Source organism: Carettochelys insculpta, chromosome 17, assembly GCF_033958435.1.
Source record: "Carettochelys insculpta isolate YL-2023 chromosome 17, ASM3395843v1, whole genome shotgun sequence".
In the NCBI taxonomy this organism is placed as follows: Eukaryota; Metazoa; Chordata; order Testudines; family Carettochelyidae; genus Carettochelys; species Carettochelys insculpta.
The window spans coordinates 23,473,471-23,489,902 of NC_134153.1; the positions used below are offsets into that span (position 1 = coordinate 23,473,471).

Below are 16,432 nucleotides of genomic sequence, written 5' to 3' on the forward strand. Positions count from 1 at the left end.
ACACCGATTCTCTGCCCTCCCCGCCCCGAAAAAAAATATCCCTAAATGTTGCATTTTGATACAGGTGAAAACATGGGTTTTTATTGCTTCAGTGATAGGTATTTTTATTCAAAATGTCTTAAGTCTAAATAAAATATCAGGTTTTTTTTTTTTGGGTCACAGGGCAACTAACAAAACCCAATGGATTCTGGGAGAACAATTTGATTTAACTGAATCAGCATTTCCAAAGCAAAACTGTTTCAATGCAAATTTTTTTGATCCACTCAAGATGAACGAGCAGGGTAAACTTCAGTCTTTCCAGCCTGGCCAATGCGACAGGGATGTCCGGCTTTGCTGAAGTCAGTGTGTACGTTTTCTGTTTCCTTGTCCTGGGACGGAGGGGAAGGCAATCATGGAGAGACACTGATTTCAAGTGATTCTAGCTGTATCAAGACTCCTCAGCTGGACCCATCCCACATTACGCCACACCCCACATTCTCAGATGTGACTGCTTCTCCCAGGGGCCTCAGTGTCTGAGGCACGTCACAGGAGTGACTTTTCAGCAAGAGCCGTCCTCCAAAACCTTTGACGATGTCTCCCACTGAAAAACGGAGGCAGCTTTTGGGAATCTTATCCTGCTGCGTTAAGATGCATTATAACCAGGCTGAGGATGGCAGTGCTGCCAGTTACAGCTGTGGTGCGGAAAGGGACCTCGGTCTCAGAGTCCTGAAGCTGAACTGTGAGGCGTTAGTGACCCACTGTGCAATTAGAAGCTCCTTGGGGGAGGGGCTCGGTTTGCTCTGTGTTTGTACAGCACCTAGCACAAGCACGGGGCTCCAAGGTGCTAGGACAACACAAATCATTCATGCGGTTCTGAACTGGGGGCAGATATGAAACCACACTAAGCTTGGGAGAGCTAATATTCATATAGGGCCGGGGGAGCATCTCTACGGTGCATACCATGAGCATTGAAAACGCCCCCAGTCAGCCTTGATTCTAGCAGCTCCATGGGGGAGGGTGATGGGGGAGAAGAGTGTTAATGGAGTGGGGCAGCTCCCTTTACAAACTTGCTGTGTTAGCCCCCAAAGTGCCTACCTCCTTGCCTTCTACTTCCCACCTCCCAGCTGTGCACCTCAGTCCCACCTTTCTAACCCAAGGATGGGAGACTCCGGACTCTTCCATTCTAGAGTGGTCCACGCAATGGTCCTCTCCCCCTCCACACACACGGATCCTTCCCCTGAGCTGAAACCAGATCAGCGACTTCCAAAGAAAACTGCTGAAGACACTGAGCTCTGTGTGGTTTCGGAGCAAACCCATAACCTAACCAAGATGGATTCAAAACCAGGCGTGGGCTGGACTCTGCAACCCACTCAGCAGACAAGTTTCAGTACCAAAGGGCCAGGCAGGATTTTCCATCTGCTACATACTTTTCTAATGACACTGTGCAGAAGGAAAACAAAATCATAAGGTTTCAGGCTAACTGCATTCAGAACATCTGGCCAGAATGCCAGCTGCATTGCTAGGTCAGCGAGAATGCTTGGCAAGGTGGGCGGTTATCCCAGGAACATCTGCATATCTCAGCGTGTTCCGCGGAAGAGGAAGTACTTTCAATCATTCGACAAGTACAGGTCAATCAAGCCCCTAATGGCACTGCATGAGGCTAATTTCTAAGAGACCTTTTTTTCCCCCTCTGATAATATAACTGTTGTTGCAATGCTGCTACACTGGATACGGCCTCGTATGCAGCTTGGAACAGATGGTGCCACTTTTCCCTTGTGTATTGCACCTTAACATTTGCAAGACAACTCCACCTGCCTTCAGAGACCGACCGTTTGTTCTCAGAGTTCTGGCTGCGTGTACAAAGGAGACACGTAATTTGGAAAGACCACAATCGTGAGCAGTGCAAGTCAGACAGAAAGTAGAATTGTCTTTTGTGCCGGGGTGTGCTGGGGGGAGAACTCCCCTGGATATTTGCACACACAAGAATCCCCCATAGGCAGATTTCTCCTTTTAGGGGTACCAAAAGCCAGTGGTAGAATAAAATTAAGCTTGTGCAAGTCAAACATTCAAAAAGGGGACAGGACACTCCAAAAGTTAAGGTTTCTTCTGCAACACGGAACTCAGCCACTTTGCACATCAGAGACATGTGCCGGCTTGAGTAATAACCAAAACCACACAGGAGCTGGGAACTGAAAAAATTCCATTTGGGCAACGCTACACCAGCAACATCACAGGAGAAACCTCTGTCGGGGAGTTATCTATCTGCCAGCGCTGAACGTTGCAACCTTGAAGCATGCCCTTCGCATTTGCAGTTTCCTCTGTTTTCAGAAAGTGGCAGAGGGAAGAGCACGAGCCCAGACAGCTGCGTCTCCTGCAGCACAGCCTTCGCCGGCAGAGCATGCAAATTCCTTGAAGCAAGGCTTTTTGGCCAGTGCACCTTAAGAACCTGACCTATAACTACTGACAGGCTTGTGGGTGGAGGCACACTTATTAAAAAGCACACGCCTGGTTCCACTGTAGAACAAATTCAGCACCTTTCGGATTGCAGCCCTTTGCACCACCCTGCTTCCAACTGTAGGCAGTGTGCTACGTACAGTGTAAAGAGCTGGCAAGAAAGCCACTGGGTTAGGTGAAGAAATCAATGCAGCAAGGGGTGCAGCACCAGGGATTTCAGGGAGGCAGAGGGTAAGTGGCCCCCGCTTCATCCTGCCTGCATCCCCCCTTGCTACTGAAAAGCAAGGTACATTGGTGGCTGGCATGAATGGGAGAAACAAAAAATGGGAAGGGATGGGGAGAGAAGGCGCCAGACCTGGACGAAGAGAGGGACCTGAAAAAATGAACCTATAAAAAGCCCCATTGGTGGAAAAAAAAACAACAAAGGGACCCAAATGCAACTGTGACCAGGGACCAAAAATGGATCATGAAACCACCCCCTCCCCAGCTGCCAGTTAGCCCCAGCCCAGGAAGGAAGTTGGCTTTAAACAAAAAAGAAAACACAAATGAAAGAATAAATTCAGATACACACCTGACATCCACTTTTCTCCTAAATGAAAGCATGTTGTGCAGGAGAGAAAGAGAGACAGGGCTTAGATTAGAGGCACCGCACAGGCGCTTTGGTGCAGCTGGCGAGCGACTGGGTGTGGGGAGATCTCATGAAGCAATCGGAAAGGGTTTGAGATCCTGTCGCCTCGAGTGACGCTGTTGGCAATGGAGGACAGGAACGCACAGTAAACCCCTGACGGGTGACATTTATTTAAAGAGTCGGGGGCTGCCACTAGGCAGAGGGGAGATTTGGCAACCAGGAGGCACCACAAGGAATGGGACAATACCTCCCGTGTGGTGGCTTGTGGGGGCGAGCGGCGGTGGTAGGGCAGGTAGGCGGGTGACACCTGTGGGGGCCTGGTAGGAAGAGGTCTGGCCCCAACACTGGGGCAAACTAAAGACGACCCAGATGATGAAACCTCTAGGTCTGGCTCACCCCAGAAAGCACTGAACCACTTGCTCTGCCACAGATGCTTTAGCTGCTCTGAGCAGCCAGAGAAACACCCAACAACCCTGTTACCCAGCGTCAGGAGCAGAGGGACACTTCCCAAGATATGGAGGGGAACCGTGAAGCATCCAAGAACAGAACCCGGAGCCAGGATCTTCCACATCTGACACCAGCTCTCTCTATGGCCTTGGGCATGTCACCAAACCTCTGGGCGGTTCACATCAAGGGGACTGTGGTGACTGCAGTGATTGTTCTAAGGGGAGAAGTCACTTGCACCCGTACTGGGGGCCCGGTGCAGGTCCATCCCTCTTCTCCCAGTGCTGCTCAGCATCCCCTTGCTGTTCTCCACCGGGACCTTCCTCAAGCACACACTGCCAGAACGACTCACGCTCGAGAGAAGCTTCCTCTAGCTCCAGACCACCCGGCCCCGGCCCTAGCCCTGGGGGAGCAGGCCAGACAAAGGACCAGCTCTAGGAAGAGAGCTGGACTCGCCCTGCAATCCCCACAGACGTTCCCAAGTGCCTCATTGTGCTGCCCAGCTCCAGCACCCTCAACGAAGGCTGCCGGGGCTAACGCAGTTGCCCTGGCACCTAAATCCCCTCCATGGGACGGTGACACACCGAGGCGCAGAGGAAGCTCCTGCAGGTGTAGTTACGCACTTCCCCGGGGACAGCACCGGGGAGACCCTCTGCGTGAGCTTGTCAAACCATCTGAGGTGTATTCACTGCCTCTGCCCCCAGATGCACATCACGTCCACTGCTCAAGGGCTTGGCAAGGGGCTGGGGACTGACATCTGGGGGCAACATTACTCCAGGAAGAAGGGGAGAAGCACAGGCATGTCCCTGACAGCCTGGCAGCTCCTCTTCACTGCCGCCTTGACAGGAGGGACTGGAGCCGCTCTAGCAGGACACCTTCGGTCAGTGCTCCAGGCACTACGGCAGGGAAGCAGAGCCAGGGAGGTAAGAAGGGCAACAGCTTCAATGGGGCAAGAGGGAGGGTCCCACTGGCTGCCCCCCCGCCACCCACTGCTGCACAGGCTGCTCCATGGCCCCAGTTCCCAGCAGGCAGAGGCAGCATCCTGGGGTGCCCTTGAGAAATCCCCAGGATCTAGCTCAGTGGCTCTCTGGTGGCCCAGCCCAGCTCAGCCCCCCTCAGCTGGGCAGGCAGCCAGCCACGCCACCAGGCCTGGGGAGGCGGCAGGTTCCCTGAGGAGCTGCATCAGAACACCAAGCAACAGGTGAAGAGCCGGGGGTGAACGTGAGGAAGAGGAGAAACAAGAGACGAAGAGCAGCAGGGGTTCCATGGTGGGCGTTCTCGGGAGGCAGCGCGTCTCCCCTGAACGAGGGTCGAACGTCTCCCAGGGAGACGCCAGCCCGAGTCACTGAGGCGCCCTTGGCCCAGTGGGGAGACAGAGGCACTTACGTGTTGTTGACGATTTGGAGGCGCTCCCCTTTCTTGAAGGAAAGGTCTGTTTCCGTCCGCGACTCGTAGTCATAGAGGGCCACGAAGGTGGTGACTCCGCCTGAAACAGACCCACGCCCCCTGTTAGCTGCCCTGCCGTTCCAGGACGCGCTCAGCCAGCAGCCCTGCTTGGTGCAGCCTGTGTGTCCCTACAGGCAGAGCTTGCAAGGCAGGGTTCTCCACCGCAGCCTTCCCGCACCTGGCAGACACGGTAGTGACCCGTCATTTCCCAACGGACCCCCAGCCTAAGGCATGGGGCTAGGTGACTCAACAGTGAAAATTCAGAAGGGATGTGGGGGCAACAGGGGCCTCTTTAAGACACAGCCCCAAATACTGGGACTGTCCCAAAATAATCAGGATATCTGGTTGCCCAAGTTCGGGTGCAACAGCCCCCACCTAACCCCCAACAGTTCTTCTCATCTACTGCATGGCTCCTGCCATAGTATCCAGTCGCCCTCCCTCTCCAGCAGGGCCCATCTGAAGTCCCACTGACCCGCTAAAGCCCCTGAGCGCTGCGGGGACGTGACCGTGTCGGACGTGTTGAAGCCTCCAAAGAGCTTCGGCTCAGCAGCCATGCTCCCGAAGGAGCGGTTGGGGGTCCGGAGGGCATCGGAGACAGGAGCCTTGCTGGGCGTTTGAGAGGAAGGGTAGCCGCCATGGTGGGTGTGCTCGGCGGATTCCAGGCTGCGTCTCCTCTGGCTGGGGTCTTTGGGTTTGCTCTTGCCGCTCCCCATGGTGCGAAACTGGAGGAGGAGACAATGGGGTGAAGCTGCTCCCTGTGGTTGGGTGACACAAACATCTGCCCGCTCGAGTCTGGGCTGACACCCCCAGGCCTCGTGTGTGTCGGCCAACCATTGTCTGTTCTGCTGGCAGACACCCCATCATTACCACCAAGGGATGGGCCCCATTTCTTTACATTCTAGCACATCCTCCCACTTCTCTAGCTAACAAAACAGAGCCAATGCCCTTGGCAAATGAGAATCCACGTTCCAAAGAGAGGGGCGCTTGGTTGCCTTACAGCAGATTGAGTAATGCAGAAAATGTGCCTTTCGTGGGTAACAAACTAGACAGAGACTGGCCTAGCCACAAAGATCAGCTCCAGAGTCCAGGAGCATTCAGACCCCGCTGTAGTGTAATGTCTCCACCCAACACTGCCAAGCAGCCATCTCTAGGTTGGGAAGATGGCATCAGCCAGCACAGAACCATGTTATAGAAGATCCGATTTCACAATGCAGCAGGTGCTTCGGCTAGGTGGAACATACTCACCACAGTTCAAATTGGGCCCGGGCAGTCATAAGACTAGGCACCCCAGGAGCTTGGTGGGAAACTTAAGGCCTACAAAGGGGCTCATCTCCTAATAAATTATTTTATTTGCTGCTGGACTGCCTTTTTGTTTTGCAACAAGGGAGGTTTAGGTTGGACATTAGGGGAAAAGTTCCTAATGGTCGGGATGGTCAAACACTGGAATAAATTGCCTAGGGAGGTTGTGGAATCTCCATCTCTGGAGATATTTAAGAACAGATGAGATAAACGTCTATCAGGGATGGTCTAGACAGTATGTGGTCCTGCCATGAAGGCAGGGGGCTGGACTCGATGATCACTCAAGGTCCCTTCCAGGCCTAGTATTCTATGATTCTACGAAACAGTCAGGACCTCAGGTGGAGGATCCAACGAACATCTGCTCTAGCGCAGCTAAGGAACAAAAAAAGTCCAGGATTCCAACATGGGACAACTCTGAACTCCACTGCTCACTGCAGAACTCCTCCATTCAGTAGGGGAAGGGTTCAGACACCAAGTCCTTCATGGGCCCACCTCCCCTACTACATCCCCACAGGCCCATGCCCTGCAATAGGACCTGCATGTCCCAGCATGTTTGTGCATTACTATGTGTGAACAGATTTAGAATGGTCAGAGGTTTACCATTTCTTTTGAGGGCATGTAGGACAGCCAGCACCTACTGCTCAGAGGGCACCAGACAGGCCCTTGTCTGCAGATCATGCCACAGCTGAGGAGGTGGGTCTCTAAAAACTTAGAGCCATTCAAGCTGTGCTACCATGACAAGCTTCCAAAAAAGCCTTTTCCATACGCCTTCTCTCCCTTTTCCCTCCCACAAAGCTCATCCGCACAGCAGCGAAGGGCCCACGGGTTGCAGAATTATCCCCATTTCTGAAAGGCAGCCCAGCATTCAGAAAGCAGGGCTCACACAACCATGGGGACGTCCCTGGCACTTCATCCTAGGGCAGCCCCACCACCCTGCAACACCAGCCTTGTGGTCAGACGGGAACATTCCATGCTACACACTGGAGAGCTCCATTCAATGTCCCTCTTAGGGGACAGGAAAAAAGGCTACCAGGACTATTTGTAGAGTGGAGACTTGGACATTGAGAGCCACTGAACTCAACCTTAAGCCATGTTCCTGCTGCTCTCCTTCAGAGCACGTTAGGCAACCCGTGGTTAAGCTCTTTGTACGTATAAAAAACATCTTTCAGCTCAGGCTCACATTCTATAAATAGCTTCTAACTAGCAATATAAATGAAGGAAGGGAATTATTTGTGGTCTCCGAAGGCCTCAGGATACACAGCAGTGTCCTGAAGCTAGAGAGGGAAGTATTTAGGTTAGATCATTTGGGGAGAGGGGTGTTCTTAATAAGCAGAGCAGATGTGCAAGGCCAGAGGAGGTGGCAGGGATACCAGCGGTGCAGAGATGTGAGAGCAGGTAAGATGACGCTATGAAGGAGGAAGTAGCAAGGGATCCTGCAGGATGCACGGGGCTCGGCTGAAAGCCCGGAATGCTCTTTTCTGAGCAAACTTCGCTCTGACAGAAGCTTAGAGGAGGGTGTTTCAAGAAGTTCAAGTCGAGACTGGTGCGGTCACGTCAGACAGAGTAATTAGATCAAAACAAATTACTCCGGCTAGAAGGTTGCAACATAACACGACTAAATAACGCACAAGAACCAAAAGAGAAAAAACAGGCTGCTCCCTCGACGTAGTGACACACAACTCGCTCCATCTTGCTTGACAACAGACTGCACCTTTGCGGTCACATCCTTTGCTACAGAGACCCCGAGCCTGCAAGCAGAATCAGGAAGTCTCTCCACCCACCTTCTCAAAGTGGCAGACAGCTTGCAGTTCCAGCCCTGTCTTCCCTACCCCACACACCAGCATAAAGCCAAGGAGGTTCTGAGCTGTTGTTCCAGGCGAGGAAACTCACCTCCGCTTCTGCAAAGCAGGAATAAGATGGGGTGGGTATATGGGCCTTTTCTTTAGGGAGCTACACACACCTTAAATGGAAAACCCTTCATTCAAATGTACTGAGTTCAGCTCCTGTAAGCCAGCTGGCCTTCACTATTGGACCCCGTCTTCAAACTGAATTCCTTTGTTTCTGAAAAAGCTCCTGTCATCTGCTCACTTCCAAGCTCTGGATTGAGGGAGCATCATTCTGGTCCCAGTTCTACACAATACACACACACTTACCCGTGATTAACCTTTACTAGCCTGAGCAGCTCCATGCTACTCACGGTAGTAAAGTGGAGCACACATGTAAACATTTGCAGGATCAGGACCCTCATTAATAACTAAAGAACTGAGAGTCAGGAGACCAGAGTTTTATTTCTGGCTTGGACACCGGGAAATCTTGGGCAGGTCACGTCCTAGAGCAGGGGGTGGCGGGGAAGAACTGAGAGGAAGGGAGGACAGTATTTCTTTACTTCAAGCATTAAGTGGCACAAAGTGCTTTGAGATCTGCGGGCTGAAGGCATTAGGGGACCAAAAACCAGACTCCCTGAGCAGGTCAAGAGACTTCTGTGGAAATGGCATCTCACAAGGGAGGTAAGGTCACGGCTTGCTTCTGAGTGGAGGAGAAACAGGAGACAGAGACCAAGAGAAGAAGGGTCTTTTCAAATTACACAAACAATGCAGAAGACAAGTATCAGAGGGGTATCCGTGTTAGGCTCTAGCTGCAAAAACAACGAGAAATCCTGGGGCAGCTTACGGACTAACAGATTTTTTAGAGCACAAGCTTTCGTGGGCAAAGATCCACTTTGTCAGATGCAGCTGAACAAAGTGAGTCTTTGGCCAGGAAAACTTACACTCCAATAAATCTGTTAATTTATAAGGTGCCACAGGACTTCTCGTTGTTAATACAGAGGAGCGACAGAGAAAACATGATGTTGGAGACTGCTGAGCCTCAGGCTCTGAGATTCTTGGTTACAACAATCAGACAGGGAAAGGCAGAAACTGTCCCTTCTCTTGCCCCCAGTTTAGCCTTTTGTTTTTTCCCTACCTTTGACTCAGGTCTCCTGCCACTTACTCCCATTACTAGATTCTGCCCTGCAAAATTCCATCTACATGCAAAAGCAGCAGGAGACACACACAATGCAGGTCCAGGCCTAACCACACCGCTCGTTTTCCACCCTTGGCAGTCATAAGTACCCAAATCTGCTCAGAATTTCCCTTGGAAACACTTCCCCAAATGGAAAAAGACTGAGTCTCTGAACACGGTGTGTGCGTAAGAGCAGGGATTTTTCCTAGTCATTCTGAGTCACTTTCTTTTGGACTGGTGAGTATCTGAAAAAGACAGACATATGGAGCTAATGGAACGACGCTGCCATGCATAGCAGCGTCCCTTTCCAGGGTCCCCCCAGAGCCGAGTGTCAGCACATTTCACAGGGACTTCCCCAGATCGGCGTGTAGAGGTAGGAGCAGACAGAGGACAATGAACCAAATTCTTTCTCCCTCAATCAGTTCCCCCGGCAGTGCACCTGGCCCAGCCAGGATGATCCCTGGGAAAGACAAAGGAAAGTGACAGACACCTCGCTGCGCCCTCAGCAACTGGGTCCCACAGGAGGGCGCTTGTATGACATCCCCACAACGCAGTGAAGCGCGTCAGAGAAGGACCCGGCATTCTACCGAAGACAGACCTGTCCCTGCAGTTGCAGGAGCTGGAATATGATCATCTCTTGCTTCAGGAGCCACAGCTCAGCCTGTAAGAGAGCATTAGGGGCAATGGGGGATTTAGTGCTTCTCCCGAAGCTACCAGCAATGGCTCCTCAGACATGGCTGAGTGCCACCTCTGGCGAGACCAGCTCTGCTCCGCTTACAGGCAGCACAAGTTCTGATGCTGCTTCAGACTCCCGGGGGCTGCTGTGACCAGGCCTCGTGGCCTCTCCCTCGTGCAGACTCCTAAGGCTTTGGCTGCAGGGGCAGAACGTCCAGACCAGATAGGAAGTCCTGTTGGGCACGGCCTGGAGTTATTCTGCTCTTGTGAAGCAAGGGAAACAATGGCACATACAGGGCCACCAAGAGGCACAGCATTAAAAGAAGAGTCAGGCTCAGCGTGGGGCAGAATGCAAGGGTGCGGTGAGAGAGAGGTGAACCGCTCAGGCCTGTCCTTCAACTGTCCTTCCTTTACTCCCGCAGTGTGCTACATCCTTCCTAAGCGCTCCTCTGTCCCGTGATCTACCCAGCTCAGCCGGGCTAAGAGGTGCTCTCTCAACTACCCCCAGGCCTGCTGATGGGGGAATCGGTGGCAAAGGGGACACAGCCTTGGGGTCTGGTATGATACCAGAGGGCCTGGAGCTTGCAGTAGCAGCAACGGGTGCTCCGGGCTCTTTAAATCGCTGCCAGAGTGCTGCACTGGACAGCACCGATGGCACTGGGGAGCAGTGGGCACTGCGTTCCTGTGGGCTGGCTGCTCCAGCCCCCTGCTTCTGACTGAGGTCCCGCCCCTTGCAGGGCAAGGATCAGGCCTCCCCACACCTTGCCCAGGGGCCCACTGAGGCTGTCAGCCCCACAGGCTATCTCTATCCTCTGAGGCTGGCTACCCCACCAGGCCCTCTCCTGGAGCCCAGCCTCCTGGGCAACCCAAACTAGAAAAGGAGGGACGGGCAGGTTCACGGAGGGGTGCTTCGTATGAGGCCAGATTTTTAAGTCCAACATGAGACGCAGGCAGCCAGCCCTTCTTCCCTTCCCGCCTGGGACATGGTCAGATAGCAGCATCGACAGGGAAGGACAAGGGTCATCCTTCAGGATAGGGTTAGTCCCCAAGAGAGGAGGCACTAGGTACAGGTGGGTTGCACCATTCCTCAGACCCCACTGACTTCCTAGCAGGCCCAATGTGTCCCGCGGCAGTGCCCAAGGCCCCTCTCCGCTCTTGGCGACACTGCCAGAACACCTCTCTTCCTCCCCTCCTGTGCAGAACAGCAGTCACGCTGAGTCACAGAGACAACCTTTGGGAAAGGTGATGTGCCTCAGAAAGAGAGAGATAAGGCCAACCCTCCAGCTAATGGTGGCCCATCAAGACCTGTCTATGCCCCATTAGGTGCCATACTGGCAAAAACATGACCGCCAACAGCTCTCGGGCAAGGAGGGGGTTAAAATTCCAACCTCTGCCCACAAGCCAGCAGGACGCAGCAGCCAGCTGTGGTACAGGGAGCTCTCTGGCCATCCCCTCCTGGTAAAACCAGGCCAGGTCAACGCCTAGTTACTCCTCCAGCAAAGGAATTTGTACTGATAAAGGGCTGCCCGGGCGTGGTCTTGGGAAAGGAGTTATTAAGGACCTGCCCGGGAACGCACTGCGCACGAAGGTCTCCGGGGCGACGGTGAGAGACCAGGAACACTCTGCCAGGCGGGAGAAAGAGTGGGCTGTGAAAGACAAGGGAGCAAGGACGGGCTGAGGAGGAAAGAGAGAAGTTGAATCTACTGCCAGTTAGCCTGGGCTCCTCCAGGAGGCTGGTCCTCCCTTCCATGCCCAGCTCCATCTCTGCCAGCCTTGGTAAGGGAGTGGCTGGGCTTAAAGCCGCGGCATCCAACACATTCGCCACAGGTGGCGAACAGGACACTGCATTGTGGCAAGTACGGGGGTGGCTAACCCACAGCTCTTGGAGCCTTTAAATGCAGCTCCTCCGGAGAGCTGCACGCGGGGAGTGCTATCCGCCCACGCCACGCACGCGCCCCACCGCTTGGTGGGACAAACATGTGGCCGCAGCGGCAACTCCAGGAGCAGCTCTGGTGAGTCACCAGCTTTGAATTAGGATGGGGGGAGCTGGAGGTACCTTGCTCAGGGGAGGGCGTTCGGTTAAAGCAGGGGAGGGACTGGGGGTGCCTGGCTCTGGGGGTACGTACAAAATAACAATTAGTAAAAGATGACGAAAAAGTGTCACAGTGGTTTCTAGTAATATTAAGAAATGGGTCGTTTGAAATGTTGTTGTTTGTATTATTTAGTGTGCAATAGCTACCGGTATTCTTACATTATTTAAAGAAATTTTGTATAAGAGAATGTGGTGAATATGGAAAGATGACAACCTCCACACAAAAGCCTGTAGGAGAACACTTCAGTCTCCCTGGACACTCAGTAACAGGTAGAAAAGTAGCAGTCTTGACAACAAAAAACAATATAAAAATGAAATGCAAAGAGAGATTTCAGAGCTGCAATTCATTTGCAAATTTGACTCCATCAACCCAGGATTGAGCAGAGACTGGGAGTGGCTGGCCCATTACAAAAGCAGTTTCGCGCTCCTGATGTTCACACCTCCACATTAGCAACTGACAATGGGCCACATCCCCCCGACTGAACTGACTTGTCTTCTCCTCTCTTGATGTTCACAACTTCACGTTAACCGTCTATAATGGGCCATTTCCCCCCGTGACTGAATAGACCTTGTCAGCTCTGACCCCTCCCTTTACTGAGACTCCTTCTTTAAAACCTCCTCTGAAACGCCCCACTCATGCATCTGACAAAGTGGGTCTTTGCCCATGAAAGCTTGTGCTCCAAAATATCAGTTAGTCTACAAGGTGACACAAGACATCTCGTTGTTTTTGAAGACACAGACTAACTCAGCTACCTCTCTGACACTAACCACACATGTGGCGAGCTTTGAATTCCTGTCAGACACCAGCAGGAAACAGTCACTGGAAGCTTCCCTGGGGAGCCACAGCAAGATCAGAACCAGAACCTTCAGCTGCTTTCACCTCATGCGAGGTCTTTTGCTTGTAAGCAGAGAAGCAAAGAGCAGATGGGGCAGTGGGCAGAACAGGCTGCCAGGCCGTTTTCACTCCTGCCTGGTGAGCAGGGAGGAGGGGACCGATGCTGCCACGGTGGCACCATGCCCCTACAAATCAGGGTGGAGGGGAGTAAGAGTGGGGCGGAGCTTGCAGTGGGAGGTTTTGCCCCAGGCCCCACGCCTAGGGCACTAGGGGTGGGTGCCCAAGACCACAACCTCTTCTCGGGACAGCCCTGCTTGTGAGCATGGTGGGTTACAGACAGAGCTTGGCAGACCAATGTCTGCCCAGCACCATGATCTCTGCACCGATTTCTGGTGCAGTTTTCTAGGCACCTGTTCCCCTGACTCCCACCACAGTACCAAGGACAGCTGTTTGCATAACCTGTGACAATGAATCTAAAGGAAACTGCCTAAATCATCACCCCAAAACCCACTGCTACATCGTACCTGCATTGATGTAGCACCTTGGAGCCCCGACCAAGGAGCAGCAGCATCCCACTGAGCCTGGCACCATACAACACAGAACAAAAAGATGGTCCCTACCCCAGAGAATTTACAGTCCAAGTCGCACAGTTCCAAGCTATGTACTCAGCCATACAATAACGAATGAGCAAAGCAGGCAGGGGTGGGAGAGGGGACGGGAACCAGGCACGGTTATTTTCAGGAGAGTGACTAGAATCTGTTTATTTGTACACTTCCTGCCTCCCATGACCATCCTCCCGCCAAACCAAACCCTCTTGATTTTGTCATCATTTCCCCCCGGTTTAAAAAACAAACAGCGGCAGTGCGAGATCTTCGGGGGAAAACAAACATTTTTGGTTCCGGCTCCTATCTGGTTTGGCAGCAGTTAGGGTCTCACAGAACCTTTCACTGAAAGCCCCTGGCCTGTTCCTCTGGGAAGGTGAAGCGCACTGTTATGGAAAGCAAGCAGCTCTCCCGCACGCTCACTCCAGCCCCAGGTTCGGCAACTCGCAGCTGGGGAATCGCAGGTGTCTCTTTCAGGAGCCACTTGCAGCTCTGGAAGCTGCCACTGCTGACTCCTCTTGCAGCTCCCTGCCCTGCCGCTCTGAAATAACGGAACTAAATGTAACTGCTTTAACGGCCACCAGGGCGGCGAGAGGGATCAGGCCGTTAAACCAATCACATTTAGTTTCCTTATTTCAGCATAGCAGGACAGGGAGCCACTCGCGCTGCAGGAGGGGGAAGTGAGCGGGAGAGCTGGAAGGAGGGACGGTCGCGTCTGCCTCTGCTGGAGCCACACAGCCCAGCTGAGGGGGCAGGGATGAACAGAGGCAGCGCACACACAGCTGGAGGAACTCGCCGGTCATGGAAGGTTAATACTGGGTTTGGGGATGAGAAGGGTTAATCCTGGGGATCGGGGGAGGGTTTGGGAGGAGGGGGTTAATCCTGGGAGGTGGGGCGGGGGGTTTGGAGGGAGGGGAGTTAATCCTGGGGATGGGGGGTAAAAGTAACTTAAACTTTCAAACTGGTACAAATCATTGTGTGCGTGCTGTTCTTAAAACGGGTTACAAAAAGTATGGTTTGAGGTTAGCTATTAGGGACTGCCTTTCGCCTTTCGCCTCAAGCACGCCTGATTTTGCAACTGAGTTTGAAAACACGGCTCGCCTTGCTATTTCGGCTCCAGCCTGATCAGACACAGCACACTAAGGCAGGTTTCTCCGCAGCTGCATTAGTACAGGCAGCAAGCTCAGGCCCGCAGGAGCACTCTGATGGGTTACAGCTCCAGGGAATTAATCCCAACTAAAGACTTTGAGGCCAGTGGTGGGATGAGTTTAAGACATCAGCTGTGCCCCCAATAGGCCCATTAAGCATCCTGCCTCATTTACCGCAGCCAGCGTCGTCTGTTCTGGAGGCAAACCAGACCAACAACCACCCTTTTCTCCATGCAGCTTTCACCCCTAACAAGACCCAGCGTCTGCGTCCTGCCCTGTACCTGAGCTGGGACTAAACCCACCCATCTCAATGTGCCTGTGACTGAGGGATCTAAGTGCCTCTAGGTAGAGGCTTTTTCTTTCACCTTGAGATCTGTGGAACAGTCACAGACAGAACCTTCAGACCCTCTTCTCCCCCTCTGTCCAAAAAGAAAGAGATCTTACCTAGATCAGTCCAGCCGCAGCCTTTCCCCTGGCCATACACAAAGTCACCTCAGCTCCTCAGGAATCTGAGACACAAAGGGAAAAGTGAGCACCGACTTCTCCACACGTGGTTCCCTCCACGTCCAGCCCTAGGACTCTATTATTTTACGAGTCTATGATGGGCCCCTCAAACACGCAGCAGCCTGCGCCTCTCTGATCTGTCGCGTGTAAAGAGGGGCTGGTTCTCTGCTCCACTTCATCAAAACAATGGAGGAAGGACGGGGAGGTTGTCGGGGACACTCCAAGGTTCTCTAGTTGAGCTGGTGCCTGAACGCGTCTGCTTGTGACAGTATCGTCGCCACAGTGCGAGGTAGGCACCCTGCATGAGCCAGGCGGGTCTGGGCAGCGCCCAGAGCGGCTGCATCTCTTCAGAAGGATTGGGGTTTCATCTCAGACCCACCTCCACATGAGCCTGCACAAAGCAGCCCAATCAGCCCTGAGCACAGACGCAGGCTTCCTACTCTGCTAGCTGGGCAAGGACACCACGATGTTTGCATGAGGTGCTGCAAGCTCTGATGCCCAGAGACCGCACAGGGACAGCTCAGCTAGCAGGAGAGCAGAGAGGCCCAATACGCCAGCCAAAACATCCACAATCCCATGGTCACCTGGAGGCTCTGGTCCCAACTGGGTTATACCAAGTAGGTTGCATTTGCTGAGCACGTTTGGGAAGCCCAGCCACCACCCACTAGCCTCTGGGACCTCTTCTGACTGAATTTAGTCTCGTCTCGGAGCGAATCCTTGCAGAAGTGTCAGCTGCATTCTCATGGACGTGACCTGAGTCCGGTCACCTCGCTCCCTGGGGTGTCTCCCCCAGACCCTCACCTCCAGCAGGGACACGAGACATTAAAAAAATCCACCCAGTCACTCATTTTGTACTTCTATAGAAGCATTCAGAGCATCGCAAAGCACCACACACACATCTTCAATCCAGCGGTGAGGAGGAGAACATTTAAGCTACCCTGAAATGCAGCTACTTCTGGGGTGAATGCGGCAGCTATAACAATGCTCAACAATTTCAGACTCAGTGGAGGCAGAACACAGCCTGTTTGAATATTCAGGTGAAACAGACTGTAATCACTGGATCTGAGGTGAAGCCAGTGCACCTGGAGGAACTGGAAAGTGCTGTGGGCTCTTTTATCACGAAAAATGGCCAGGCCCAGGATTCACATTTCATACAAATGACAAAACCGGTACAAAGACAACTAGAGCAGACAAAGCCAAGAAGTAGCACTTGTGTTAGCAACGGTGGATCATACAACAAGCACCTAAAAGACTAACGAATTTATTAGGTCACGAGCTTTCCTGGGTGAAGACCCACTTCCTTAGTTGTCTGTAGGTTACTCCAGT

General features: G+C 52.9%; 1 protein-coding gene across 6 annotated transcripts in view; it reads right to left on the reverse strand.

The window, feature by feature from the left end:
* The window catches only part of SRC (SRC proto-oncogene, non-receptor tyrosine kinase), an 89,599-nt gene that overhangs the window by 27,377 nt on the left and 45,790 nt on the right, over positions 1–16,432 (reverse strand). For 4 of the 6 annotated variants that reach the window (XM_075012115.1, XM_075012114.1, XM_075012116.1 and 1 more), the window contains exons 2-4: positions 15,047–15,111; positions 5,424–5,673; positions 4,892–4,991 (exon numbers count right to left, since the gene is read on the reverse strand). In XM_075012115.1, coding sequence (XP_074868216.1) covers positions 4,892–4,991; positions 5,424–5,664 — 341 coding nt within the window. In that variant the 5' untranslated portion in view covers positions 5,665–5,673; positions 15,047–15,111. Of the gene's footprint in view, positions 1–4,891; positions 4,992–5,423; positions 5,674–8,031; positions 8,149–15,046; positions 15,112–16,432 lie in introns of all 6 variants that reach the window. The other 2 variants (XM_075012113.1, XM_075012118.1) reach the window with 2 other exon arrangements.